The following is a 13,746-nucleotide window of genomic DNA, read 5'->3' as shown; positions in this document are numbered from 1 at the left end:
ATCTATCTATCTCTGCCTTATAAGTTCTCACTGACTGAACCTGCACTCTCTGGGGAAGACCGTTCCAAAGACACACAACTCTGAGAGAAAAAATTTCTTCTCATCAGCAGCTTAAAGAGGAGACTCCTGAATTTTTAAGCAGAATACTTAGAAAATACCAATGGTACAACACAAAGTCAGCATGGATTTGTGAAAGGGAAATCATGTTTGACAAACCTACTCAAAAAATTTGCAGGTAATACTAGTTGAATCAATGAGGGAGAACCAGTGGCTGTGGTGTATTTGGATTTTCAGAAAGCTTTTGATAAAGTATCATAGAAGAAATTAGTGTGCAAAATCAGAGTACATGGGTTATGCTAATATGCTAGATGGATTTGGAATTGGTTAGCAGAGAGGAAGCACTGAACAGGAATACATAGATCTTTACTGGAATTGAATGAGGTGAGAAATGAGGTACCACAGAAATCCATGCTTAGGCCCAAGCTACTAGCAATATATATCAATGATACAAATGAAGGTATCAAATATAATATTTCTAAGATTGCTGATGTCACAAAACTAGGTTGAAGCATAAGTAGTGAGGAGGATATAAAGATGCACCAAGATGTCTTATACAAGTTGGGTGACTGCATGAGTATATGGTAGATGCAATTTTTTAAAAAATTCATTCATGGGACAAGGGCATGCTGACTAGGACAGGATTTATTCCCCCTCTGTAATTGCCCAGTGGGCACATATGAGCCAACCACATTGCTGTGGGTTCTGGAATCACATGTGGGCTGGGCCTGGTAAGGATGCCATTTTCCTTCCCTAACGGACATTAGTGAACCAGATGGGTTTTTCCAACAATTGACAAAAGATTCATGGTCATCATTATATGCTGGGTGACTACTTAAATTTTATTCCAGACTTTTTAAAAAAAGATTGAATTCAAATTCCACCATCTACAGTGGCAGAATTCCACCCCATTATATGGGTCTCTGGGTTAACAGTTCATTGATAATGCCATTAGGCTGTTGCCTCCCCAGTGTGGGCAATGTGGGTAAATGTGAGGAAGGAAAAACAGAATGGCAAAGTATTATTTAAATGTTGGTAACTTAGGAAACGATGATGTAAAAAGGGACCTGGATGTACTTGTGTAGTGGTCACTGAAAGCAAGCATGTAAGTACAGCAAACATTAAAGCAAAATGGTGTGTTGGCACTCATAGCAAGAGGGTTTGAGTACAGGAGCAAACAAGTCCTACTGCAGCTGCACCAGGGGCCTTACCAAGACCACACCGGCTGAATCATGTGCAGTTTCCTAACCTAAGAAAAGATATATTGACCATAGAGGGGGTGCACAGAAGATTCACCAGACTGATTCCTGGGATGGCATTTGTTGTATATGGAGAAATTGGACCAAACTAGGCCTGAGTTCACAGGCATTGAAACAAATGAGAGAGGGTCTCATAGAAATGTGTAAAATTCTGACAGGAATGGACAGACTGGATGCAGTGATGATGTTTCCACTGACTGGGGAGTCCAGAATAAGGGATCACAGTCACAGAAGATGTGGTAGACAGCTTCAGACTGAGATGAGGAGAAACTTGCTCACTTAGAGGGGAGTGAACCTACCTAATTCTCTACAACAGAAGATTATTGAGGCCAAGTTACTGAACATATTTAAGAAAAAAGAAACGAAAGGTTAAAGGTGTCAGGGACATGGTGCAAGGGCAGAAATATGATGTTGAGATAGAGGATGAGCCATGATCAAGTTGAATAGCAGAGTGAGTCTAATAGACAGAATGGCCTACTCCTGTTTCCATTTTCTATGTTTCCCTAAATGTTAACTGTCAATCACATTAATGCATGCATTGTCTATTGCACTGCCTTGACCGATCAGAGTCTATCTGCCAACCAATCAGGACTCTTCTCGAATGCAGTTTAAATGTTGCTTTTCCATTTGAATTTGTATTCTGGAAAAATGTCCTGATGGGTGAACATTGAAAAGCTTGTATAAAATGTGGCGTTTTTCAGCAATTCTCTTGAACGTGCCCTCTCACCCCAAGTATCAGTTGAGTTAACATTCTCAGAACTACTTCTAAAGCATTTACGTCCTTTGTCAAATAAAGAGGTCCAAATTGGACATAGTACTCCAGATGTAGCCTCGCCAATTCTCTATACAACTGTAACAAAGCATCCCTGATTTTATCTTGCATTGCTCTTACAATGAACAGCAACATTCCATTTGGTCTTCGTTTTCCCTTACTGTACCAAATTTTTGTGACTCCTGTCAACGAGATTCCTCTGTTCCTCACAGTACATCAATCTCACTTCATTTACAGTCCTGCTGAATTGAAGCTCACAGTTCTTTGGAGTTATGAAGCAGTCATATTGGACTTGAAACATTAATTCTGCTCCTCTCTCCACAGAGGATGGCACACCTGCTGAATTTTTATTTCCGAGCCCTACTAAGGTATCATTTAACTGCACACCCAGAAACTGAAAGTCTTTTCGAAACTGGACTCGAACAGACCTGTAGACAAGCTTCGTTCAGGCCTTTTGGAAGAAAAATCTCTGCTTAACTCGAACAGACGCAAACAGACCCAAAGAGAGTTCAAAAGAATTATAATGGGCCTAAGTGTATCCTGGTATATGCCAGTGTTTTGGTTTTGTGCCTGATTCTTCACTCTGTGAATAGCTGTTTATACACACCTATGCATATAATGTGATTCGTGATAGTTGGGTGTAGCCATTACTCGAAATGGTAATGATACTGGAATTATTTAACTGATTCATTATGCAAGATGGCAAAGATTTCGCGATACATTCAGCAGAATGTGACAGGTCCCAGAAATTCAAACAGATACCGTGACCTTGATTTTAACCTTATTTGCCATGTTAGAACAAGTATGTAAAACTCTGCAAATCTGTTAACTGTCTTGTACACAAAAACTGAAAATATCCTTCATCTGAAAAATAGTTGGTCCTCAGGATACCATATTTTCACAGGTTTTGGTTTGGTGCATCTTCTTCCAGAATGTCCAAACCTTTTGAATTTAGCATTTTGCTTGTCTAACTTACAGTATCTATTCTGCAGGCTTCTGGACTGTCCATCTGGATAGGCAACCAACTTCAGCCAATGGTGACTATCAAGCCAACTACAGCGATTATCCTAATCTGCTTGCTGATATCATGTTTTACTGAGTTCGCCAGCAACACTGCTACAATTGTAATAATGTTACCAATTGTGGCTGAATTGGTGAGTTTCTTGAAACAGTGGGAAAAGAAAAGCTTGCATTTCGATGGCTCGTTCCATGACCTTAGAATATCCCAAGCTCTTTGCAGTATTTTTGAAAAGTTCCACAGTGCAGGAAACTAGGGAACAACTTGCAACTACAAACAACAATACTATCCTGACCCAGTAGCATGTTTAGTGGTGTCGACTGACAGAGAGATATTGGCCAGCTAAGTGAGAAGATTGCCTTGCATGTGTTAAAACATTGTGGCTACAAGAGCAGGTCAGAGGCAGGACATTCTGCAGTGGGTAACTCAACTCCAGGCTACCAAAGTCTGTCCATTATCTTCAAGGCACAAGTCGGGTGTGTGATGGAATACTTCCCATTTGCAAGGATGGGTGCAGCTCCAACAACACTCAAGAAGCTCAACACCATTCAGGACAAACCACAGAAACACAGAAGCTAGGACGTGGATTAAGCAGTTCAACCCCTCGAACCTGCTCTGCCATTCAATACGATCATGGCTGATCATTGAGCTCAAAACCCTGATCATACCCTCCACCGATGCCCCTTGGTATCTTTAGCCACAACGGCCACCTCCTCCTTGAAACTACAGAATGTTTTGCCTTCAACCACTTTCTGTAGTGGTGAATTCCAGAGGCTCAGCACTCTGAGTGAAGATATTTTTCCACATTTCAGTCCTAAAAGGTTTGTCTCATATCCTTAAATTATGACCTCTGGGCTCCCCCACCTTAGGGAACATCTTCCCTGCATCGTGTTATAATTTTATGTGTTTCCATGAGAGCCTACCTCATTCTTCTAAAGTCCAGCGAGTGCAATCCTAACTGATTCACTCTCTCCTCATATGTTAGTCCTGTCATCCCAGGAATCAGTCTGGTAAACTTTCACTGCGCTCCATCCATAGCAAAAACATCCTTCCTCGGGTAAGGAGACCAAAACCCCACACAGCATTCTAACTATGGCCACATGTATAATTACAGCAAGACGTCCTTGATCCTGCACTCAAACCCTTGCGTTATGAAGGCCAACGTACTGTTTGCTTTCTCTTCCACCTGCTGTACCTGCATACTTACTTTCAGTGGATGGTGCACGAGGACACCCAGGTCTCACTGCACACTTCCCTCTCTCAAGTTACATTCACATATTAATCTGCCTTTCTGTTTTTGTTCCCAAAGCAGATAACCTCACATTTATCCTCATTATACTGCATCTGCCATGCTTTTGCCCACTCACACAGCCTGCTCAAATTAGACCGGGACATTTCTGCATCTTCCTCACAGCTCACCCTTCCATCCAGCTTTGAGTCATCCACAAATTTTGAGATGTTATAATTAGTCCTCTCATCTAAATCATTAAGTTATATCATGAATAGTTAGGGTCCTTGTACCGATCTCTTTGGTAGCCCACTAATCCCTGTCTGCCATTCAGAAAACAACATATTTGTTCCCACTGTGCAGCCACTTGATTGGCACCCCATCCACTTTTTCTGACATTCACTCCTTTCATCAGTGTCACTCAGTAGCAGCAGTGTATACCATACACAAGATGCACTGCAGCAACACACCGAGGCTCCCCAGAACACCTTCCAAACCTACAGTCTCTACCACCTGGAAGAGGAAGGGCAGCAGTTGTGTGGGAACAACCAACTGCAAGTTCTCCTCCAAGTTACACTCCATTCTGATTTGGAATGGTACCATCATCCCTTCATTGTTGATGTATCAAAATCCTGGACTCCCTTCCTAACAACACTGTAGATGTCCCTACATCAAAATGACTGCAGTGGTTTAACAGGGCAGTTCACTACCATCTTCCTCAGGGCAATTAGGGATGGATAATAAATGCTGCCTTAGCCAGTGATGTCCCTATCCCATAAATGATAAGAAGAATTAACAGTTTTTTAATTAAAATTGTGGTTTTAAAATGACTCTGCTCACTACCTACATTAGCACATGGGCTGACAAGGTTTCAATTACAATTTATTCTAAAATCCTTTTCCTGGATCTTATCTCCATCTCTCTGTGGTTTCATCCATCCACACTATAATTTCTTTCAGCCATACAACCTCTACCCCTAGAATGACTCCCTTCAAATCAGTGGGGTATGAAGGGCTGGGGGAGGGGAGGGGCATGTGGCACAGTGTGTCACTCCACTTGACCGAACCCTAGGCCACATTTTACAGGTAGCGGTGAATTTAATGGGTGCATCTGTCGGTGCGCCACCCACAGCAGTAGCTACTGCTGGGACTACATTTGGCGGAAGACGATACAGGAGTGTTCATGTGCCCTCTCAGTCACACTGACGAGGGCTGGAGGCACTTGCATCCATCAGGCAGGCTCCAACAAAGCAGTAGAAATTGTTGGGAGCATGTGCCATTGCTGCCAGTCATAGACCAAAGAAATTAAGGACCTTCTGCCATCAGATCTGCTCAGAACCTGCCAGGATTTTCCCGTCTCTCTCTCTCTCTCTCTCTCTCTCTCTCTCTCTCCCATGTCACAAAGAGACCCTTCTGCCACTGGTAAAGTGCCAGTGGAATCAGGAATAGATCCTTAATTAGGATAGTAGGCAGACACCCCACCACATTACCTGACACTGGCAAAATGGAATAGTGAATGCGGTGTCAAGCATATCACATGATTCCTGCCCTCTCTGCCACCCTGACAGCCCTGAGAAGTCACAGCTCTGCAATCAAAAAACAGAAGTGGATTTTTATCTACAAGCTGGAGAGGGATCAGAAGAGACTTAGCAAGATGTTGCCGGGTATGGGAGTTTTGAGTTATATAGAGATGCTGAAGAGACAGGGACTTTTTTCACAGGAGCTTAGAAGATTGAGCGGTGATCTTACAGAGGTTTATAAGAACATAAGGGGTATAGATAGGGTTAATGCTAGGTGTCTTTCCCTAAGAAGGGGGATTTCAATATGAAGGTACATATTTTTAAGGTGAGAAGAGAGAACAAAGAACAAAGAAAATTACAGTACAGGACCAGGGCCTTTGGCCCTCCAAGTCTGTGCCAATCCAGTTCCTCTCTCTAAACCTGTTGCCTATTTTCCAAGGAAGAGAGAGATTGAAAAAAGACATGAGGGACAACTTTTTTATACAGAGAGCAGTTCATGTGTGGAATGAGCTTCCTGAGGAAATGGTAGATGAAGGCATTGTTACTACAATTAGTAAGTAAATGAATAGGAAAGGTTCGAAGAGATTTGGGTCAGGAACAGGCAGGTGAGATGGGTTTAGTTTGGTATTATGTCTGGCATGGACCGGTTGGGCCAAAGGGCCTGTTTCCATGTTGTATGACTTTATGACTATGACTGTATAATATAGTCTTTCTAAGCCAAGAGGATTGATAGCTAATGGGTTGCATTCAATTGCAAGGCTAGAACCTCATCCCATTTATTTATCATTTGTTACAGGCTTTGCACATGAGGGTGAATCCCCTCTATCTGATGGTCCCTGCAACTGTTGTAGGCTCCTACGCTTTCATGCTTCCAATATCAACACCTCCAAACTCAATTGCTTTTGCTACGGGCAATCTAAAGGTCATCGATATGGTATGTAGGATTCCTGAGTTGAAGAAGCAGTTTGAAATTGCTTTGAAATTCAATGCATAAAATTGAAATCAGTGATGTGCCATTGAACAGCTATTGTTGAGATGTTAGGGAATTCTTTAACTTTGCCCTTTCCTATAATGAGTCCAGGTCCTTGTTGTGACTGAGAGCATTAAGGTTAATGTTAGTTCACGATAGAATGACTTTCATTTTAATGAAGGTTATCCCGATACATCTTGACCATTTAGAAGATAGACATATGTATATTAATGTGCCATACTGGCCTACGCCAAGGTGAATACGCATAGGTTTCAATTTTTTAGCTTATGTTTCTGGCAAACATGAATTTTACCTATGTTGGGGCTAGGAGATTTGACTGACAACCTTTTGGTTTTGAGGGGCTCCTTTCCCGTTGTTACCAATGCATTTATTAAGTGATATAGCCATGTACTAGCAATGCCTTCTGTACTTACACAAGTAATATCTGGACTGACTTCAAGCAGAAATAGAAGAATTCATCAGTATCTTCAATATTCATCATCCCTGCAGAGTCCCAATCCACAAGGGAAATATTAATTTCTGAGATAGCACAGCATTTGTATTAACACAAGACAACAGGTATAATTTAGCAATGAAATTATTTTCAAAATAACTGATACTTCTACACACAAAAAACTCTCACTCTAAACATCCCTCTGCAGTCCGGTGAGGTCACAGCTAATGTGTTTCCATCACATATACACAAGGCTGAAACATTTTAACCAGGTAGCTACTTTTATTTTAAAGCATCTTTCATCTGAATTTCAAATTTAAATTTAATAATTGGCACACAGTGTTTATAACAATAACACTTTTTTCCACATTTACTTGCTCCCAAGTCTATGCAGCCTTATGCTAGAGACTCCACCTTTATCTACATCTTAATGATTTCGGAGATTTCTTGCCTTTCAGTTAGTTGACAATTTAATGTTTTGTTGACAATTTAAAACTGTTCCCTCATGTTACCGGCGTGCCTTCCTGCACTGAACCAGGATTAATCTCCGGGCTTGCTGGAGTGGTAGAGTGGGGAATATGTTGGACCATGAAGATTGTGTTGGAATACAATTCTGCTGCTGCCAATGATGCCTAGTTTTGAGTTGCTAGATCTGGGTGAAATCTGTCTCATTTAGCACAGTGGTAATGCCATATAACACAATGGAGGAAGTGGTAAAAAAAATACTGGCCCCAATGTGATTAATAGTTTGAGTAGTTTATGGACAAACAAATTCTAGTACCAATGACTAGTATCAAATTTAATTTGATAACACCTTTGCAAAGTGACTTGGGATGTCTAACTACATTTAGGTATGGTGTAACATACTGAAGTTGCAGTGAGTTGATCATAATCGTGAATTCAATGGGCTCAATAATTACAATATGGATGAAATATTTTGTATATATGTCAAATGCAAGCAATTTTTTGCAGCTACTACAGTTTAAAAATGCTTTACAAACTGTTATCTTCATCCCAATTATCCCGTTATCAATGTGTTTAGTGGCTGATGTTAACACTGACTAAAGTTTACTAGACAAGTGATCAATTAACAGAATTGTGTTTGCAAGATTGTGAATGACCTTTAGAAGTGCTACATTATGCACGCAGAACACTAAAAGACATGTGATTTGATGTCCAGGTCATAGTTGAGCAGATTTTAACAAACAAGAGTATCTTCAGCTCCCATTCAGTTTTGAATTGGTGAGAGTAGTTCCAGGGCTGAAAATCTCTTGGAATTTTTGCAGCTTTGGATCAGCAAATTTAAAAAAAAATGAAGTGAGCGATTGAGACAACAGTTGACTACCTGTCTCTATATGAACTGTTCCATTCAGTTATCAGGCTCAGATCAGTCGGCATTTTGTACACATGCAGTAATTCCTGTAAAAACCTTCCCCTGTTACATCCAAAGCTGAGTCTGCTGTCCCATTGCTACTGAAGTGGCAGTGTTGCTTTCTGTTTCTGAAACTAGATGGAAAATTCCTGTTGAGCCAAATTTGTCTAGATCAAGCAGATTCTGATCAACTAACTGCACATTTAATGAATTTTGTTAAACTAGAAAGGAGGAAGGATGAGTGAGAGATCCAAGAAATCGATGTCAAACCAAGTCCAGTAGTTGCAGGACATCACAAGACTAATTAAGTGCCAAAGTATATTGCTTTAGAAAGGAAGAACTCATGCTTGTAAAATGAATTTTCATAACGTCAGGTTGTCTCAAACTGTTTCACAACTAATAAAGTGCTTATTTTTGAAATGTAACTTGTGATAATGTATGAAAGACAGCAGCCAGTTTGAATGTGATTAGGCCCTACCAACAGCAAAGAGATAAATAACCAAAATGTTATCTGGAATGTTAAAGAGAACACACTTGCTCTTCAAATATGAGTTCCTTTATGTTGGGAGAGGTGATGGCCGAGTGGTATAATTGCTATGCTATTAATCCAAAGACCCAGATAATGTTCTGGGACCTTGGTTTGAACCTTGCCACGGTAGATGTTAGAATTTGAATTCAATAAAAATATGGATTTAAGAGCCTAATGATGACCATGAAGCTATTGTTCAGAAAAACCCAACAGGTTCACGAACATCCTTTAGGAAAGGAAACTACTGTCCTCACCTGGTCTAGCTTACATGCGACATAGGACTGAGGTGAGAAAACTTTTCATCACTCAGTTCTCTACTACAGAAGGCTACGGAGTTCAAATCACTAAATGTATTCAAGAAGTATATAGATTTCTTTTGGATTTTAAGGGTGTCATGGGAGTAATGAACGAAAGAAAGAATATGGCAATGAGGTAGAGAGGCAGCTATGGTGTATTGAATGACAGAGCAGGCTCAAAAGGCCAAATGGTCTACTCTAGCTTCAAGTTTCTATGTTCCTCTCATGTCACCTTAATCCACTATTAATGTATTGGATTTGTCTATGCAGGTGAAGTCGGGAATTATCATGAACCTATTGGGCATCTTTCTGCTCTTGCTGGCCATAAATACCTGGGGTCTATATGTGTTCGAGCTGTCCACTTATCCTGACTGGGCCAGAATCCACGCACAGGATGTCCAGAATGGCACCATGATCTCCCTGAATGGAACCATATAATACATGCCAACACTGCGAGACGTCAAGTCACAAAACTTCCAAGGTCAATGATATAATGTTGCCAAAGTGAACCAACCATTGAGAAATTAGATTGGATCCAACTGTGAGGGCGTGAAAAAGACCTGAACAATTTACACATAAAAATTGCTGTATGCTAAATTAAATATTAACTTTTATGTTGGATATAAAGCCCTAATAGTTTTTTCTTAAAAGGAAATGGTTTAAACTTGTTTCTTTTGCCTCTAATTGTAATGGCTAAAATGTACTTTACCGGGTGAATTGAAGTTAAAACATTTCGAAGGAAAGAGGCGTCTTCACATATTCAGTCACTGATTGGCCAGCTTCGCTTCAATGTTGTGCAAAGCAATGAGTTAATTTGCTTTTTTCTCAGTTCTAAATATTGTCCATCATTAGTGAGTTAATCAAGGACTATGGGGTCAAGGCTGGAGAACAGGGTTGACAATATATAAGCCGTGACTGGCTTATAGAGCAGACTTGATGGGCTGAATGGCCTCATCTTCTCCTATATCTTATGGTCTAAATGTCACTAAGTTAAATCTCTGCATTTAGCACAGTAACAAAGGAACAGTAATGGAACACAATGTACAGAATGGGCCAGATTTTCATCTTCAGGGTGAAATTTGAGAGTCAGGAGGTTCCTCAACTTTGCTGTTCAATCTCCTAACTGGCAGTGCCCGCCAGTGCTATCTTCAGGCCGTAACAGACCCATGATAGGGGTGAGGATAGTGCATACTGTGGTAGCTAGTTTAAACAATTCATCTCTTTCTGTTCACTGGCATGTCAGCTCAGTTCTGGAGATGAATGTAGGCTCCCCATAGCTTTCAACCCCTACTCCCTCAACCCTTCACCAGCCACTTCTCCCTTCACCTCCCATGTCCACCCCCATATTTTCCATGGCTCTCTCACACTCCCATTGCCCTAGTCATGCCCCTCATCCACCATTCCACTTCAATCCCTTAGCCCCCGATTAAGCCATAAACTTTCATCCCTGCAAGCATCCCCTTATACACACCAAACCCACTCATTTAGTATCCACAATAAACAAAACTCACAAACTCTAAGGTAATGTTTGGAAGTTTTTGAAAAACTCATGACTTTCAAAATACACAAACATTAATGGATAACTACTTGAACAACCATTATCCTTATAAAAACTCATAAAACTGTCAAAATAGACTCAGTTTCTCCTTGACAACTGCAGACCACAGCCCATTAATGGATCGGAAGGTAATCAGGCATTCATTTTGACTTTGCATCAAATGATGTATAAACAACCTCTGCTGGGTAAATCATTTAGAGAATTTGAACACCACTGGAAGTACAAAGGATTATGTAAGTTTTAAAACAGGTTTAATTACAGGATGTGGACAGCAGCAGTTCAAGAAGGTAGCTCACGACCATCTGTGGATGGGCAATACATACTGGCCAGCTAGGGACACCTATGTCCCATGAACAAATAAAAAGATGGTTCAGCTGAACGTCAAGCAAAAACTTAAAACAATAGGATAATTTCATACAAAGAAATCCGGATTTCAACAGTTTACAACGTGGGATAGTAATTTACCCAGTAGGTAATGTATTCTAATGGATGGGAAGGCATTCCCACTTTCAACATGCCCCTCTTTTTATAACCGCTTGCCAGTTTTCAGACATAAGCTGGCAATTAAATTATGTAATGATCAATGACTACTTCAAAACAAAATGCAATGGCCAATCACTGCAGTAAAACCAAATATAACTTACGCTACATCATTTCATTATGACATGTGAAGTGTGCAGCAACTTATGTGCTGACTTTAGAATGCTCCCACCTCCAGACCATGGGTCCTTCATGGTTTGCAACATCTGGTCATTTACTTTGCCCATCAAAGCCTCCAACCTCCGTCAAAATTGTGGAAATTTAGAAATGTCCATGTCCAAAATGCAATGGCACAGGTATATCACATGTCACTTCCAATCGAATGTTCAATGAAGTTGGCTCTTTTCAACAACTTGATCATCACACAATTTATGTGGGTGTGTGAATCATCTGCAAAGCAAGTGGAGTGAAAACAGAGCCTTTAGTTTAGTCAGGATTTCTCTCAAATTTTGACACGAGGGTCTCCTGGTTTGCAAACCAAATTTTGCAGTTCATTCATGAAAACTAGAGAGCAAATTATATTTATGGATGTATTATAGTTGGTAAATTATCGTAATATTTTCCCACTAAGGAATAGCGAACTTTATGGTACTGAAGACCCATTTTGAAACATCTAAGAAGTTCAAGTTAAATTGTCCGCTCATAACAATGTAAAAAGTCAGAAGTCACACCAACACCAGTCACAGGCACCTGATGAGGGAGCAGAGCTCCGAGAGCTTGGGTTTCAAATAAACCCATTGCACTGTAATCTGGTGTCGTGTTAGTTCTGACTTTGCCCAATCCTGTCCAACACTGGCACCTCCACATCACGGCTAACAATGTAAAAAGCTGCAGTGTTTCTAAGATTGCCAGTTAAACAGAAATTATGAGATACCCTTGTTTTATAATTTGCTTTGATTTGTTTCAGTTGTTTTCAAGTAAACTTGAAACTAAAGCACATTAATTAAATATTGACACATGCTCAGGCCAAATTGTTAACCTGTCTTTATCATTACATTATATATGATGGCTATACTCTTAAACTGTAAAGGGTTGAACTTCTAACACATAATTGCAGAGGTCTCTGTTTAAAACTCATCAAAATATTTGTCAGCATGACAATTGCGTCATCCACCAAAAACTTTTCCAGTTTCCAATTGAAGACAGTTCCTTAACATTATTAGCTGAGGTAATTAGCTGAAGACTAAACACATTTTCAGCCCCCAGTCCATTCCTTCATAGATTCAAGTGACATAGGGATCCCACAAAGACATTCAAAATGGCCAAGCAGGACAATGGCAGGAAAGCTGCCCTACAATCACATTTCTCAGCAGCGGGAACAGAAAGAACAAGATTTGTAACAATATACTTGCATGATTATGAATGCAATTGAGGATATATCCTAAGGCTTCCTATGATTAAAAAGTTTAGCTGCCAAAAGGCACTAATTAAAAACCAGAAGGAATCCCAAGAAGGGCCCCAACCCGAAACATCACCTTTCCTGTTCCTCTGATGCTGCCTGGCCTGCTGTGTTCCTCCAGCTCCACACCGTGTTATCTCTGACTCCAGCATCAGCAGTTCTTACTATCTCTAAAAGGTACTGCAAGTTTCTTTTAATGCTGTCACAGGGCAGAGTTGTTGAAAAGATAACCAGCAGTAAACGTTAAGGAGAACATTATAAACAAGTTCAAGAAACTATTTAATACATTTTCAACAGTGGTTGAGGGACTTTTGATGGTCAGGATGTAGTTACGTGAGTTTTGTCTTTGAGGAAGGAATAGCCTTGTTTTCCCTTGTGGCTTACCCTTGTCTCTGAAATTATTAGATTCTTATTTTGAGATCTTTGTGAGCTGTAAAGAGACTCAGGAATGAAGATCCAATGCAACTAGCTTCAATCAAAGAGTTTAGTAGCATTGCATCAAAAGGAGTGTAAATGTGCTTCTCAACGAAGAAAACCAATGATAATTTGCTTGGAGGTATGCAACAGCGACAAAAAGTAAGGTACAACAGCAATCTGGATTTATGTAGCATCCATAACATAGAAAGACATCCCAACTGATTTCACAAAGGCATTATTTAAAAATGGATGGTGTGTCAACAGAGACATTAGGAAAGGTTGTCCAAAGAGATGGGTTTTAACGAGTAAAGGGAGGTAGAGAGAATCAGAAGGGCATTGTTCCAGGGGTTGGAAAGCG

General features: G+C 40.3%; 1 protein-coding gene across 2 annotated transcripts in view; it reads left to right on the top strand.

The window, feature by feature from the left end:
- The window catches only part of slc13a3 (solute carrier family 13 member 3), a 41,803-nt gene extending 29,360 nt beyond the window's left edge, over positions 1-12,443 (top strand). For both annotated transcript variants that reach the window (XM_048549873.2, XM_048549872.2), the window contains exons 11-13: positions 3,081-3,242; positions 6,650-6,787; positions 9,745-12,443. In XM_048549873.2, coding sequence (XP_048405830.1) covers positions 3,081-3,242; positions 6,650-6,787; positions 9,745-9,912 — 468 coding nt within the window. In that variant the 3' untranslated portion in view covers positions 9,913-12,443. The remainder of the gene's footprint in view (positions 1-3,080; positions 3,243-6,649; positions 6,788-9,744) is intronic.
- Positions 12,444-13,746: the final 1,303 nt, after the last annotated feature.

The sequence above is a fragment of the Stegostoma tigrinum genome, chromosome 19 (assembly GCF_030684315.1).
Source record: "Stegostoma tigrinum isolate sSteTig4 chromosome 19, sSteTig4.hap1, whole genome shotgun sequence".
NCBI classification, from domain to species: domain Eukaryota; kingdom Metazoa; phylum Chordata; class Chondrichthyes; order Orectolobiformes; family Stegostomatidae; genus Stegostoma; species Stegostoma tigrinum.
The sequence above is the reverse complement of the archived record's forward strand: the minus strand, read 5'-3'. Positions and strand labels throughout refer to the sequence as shown.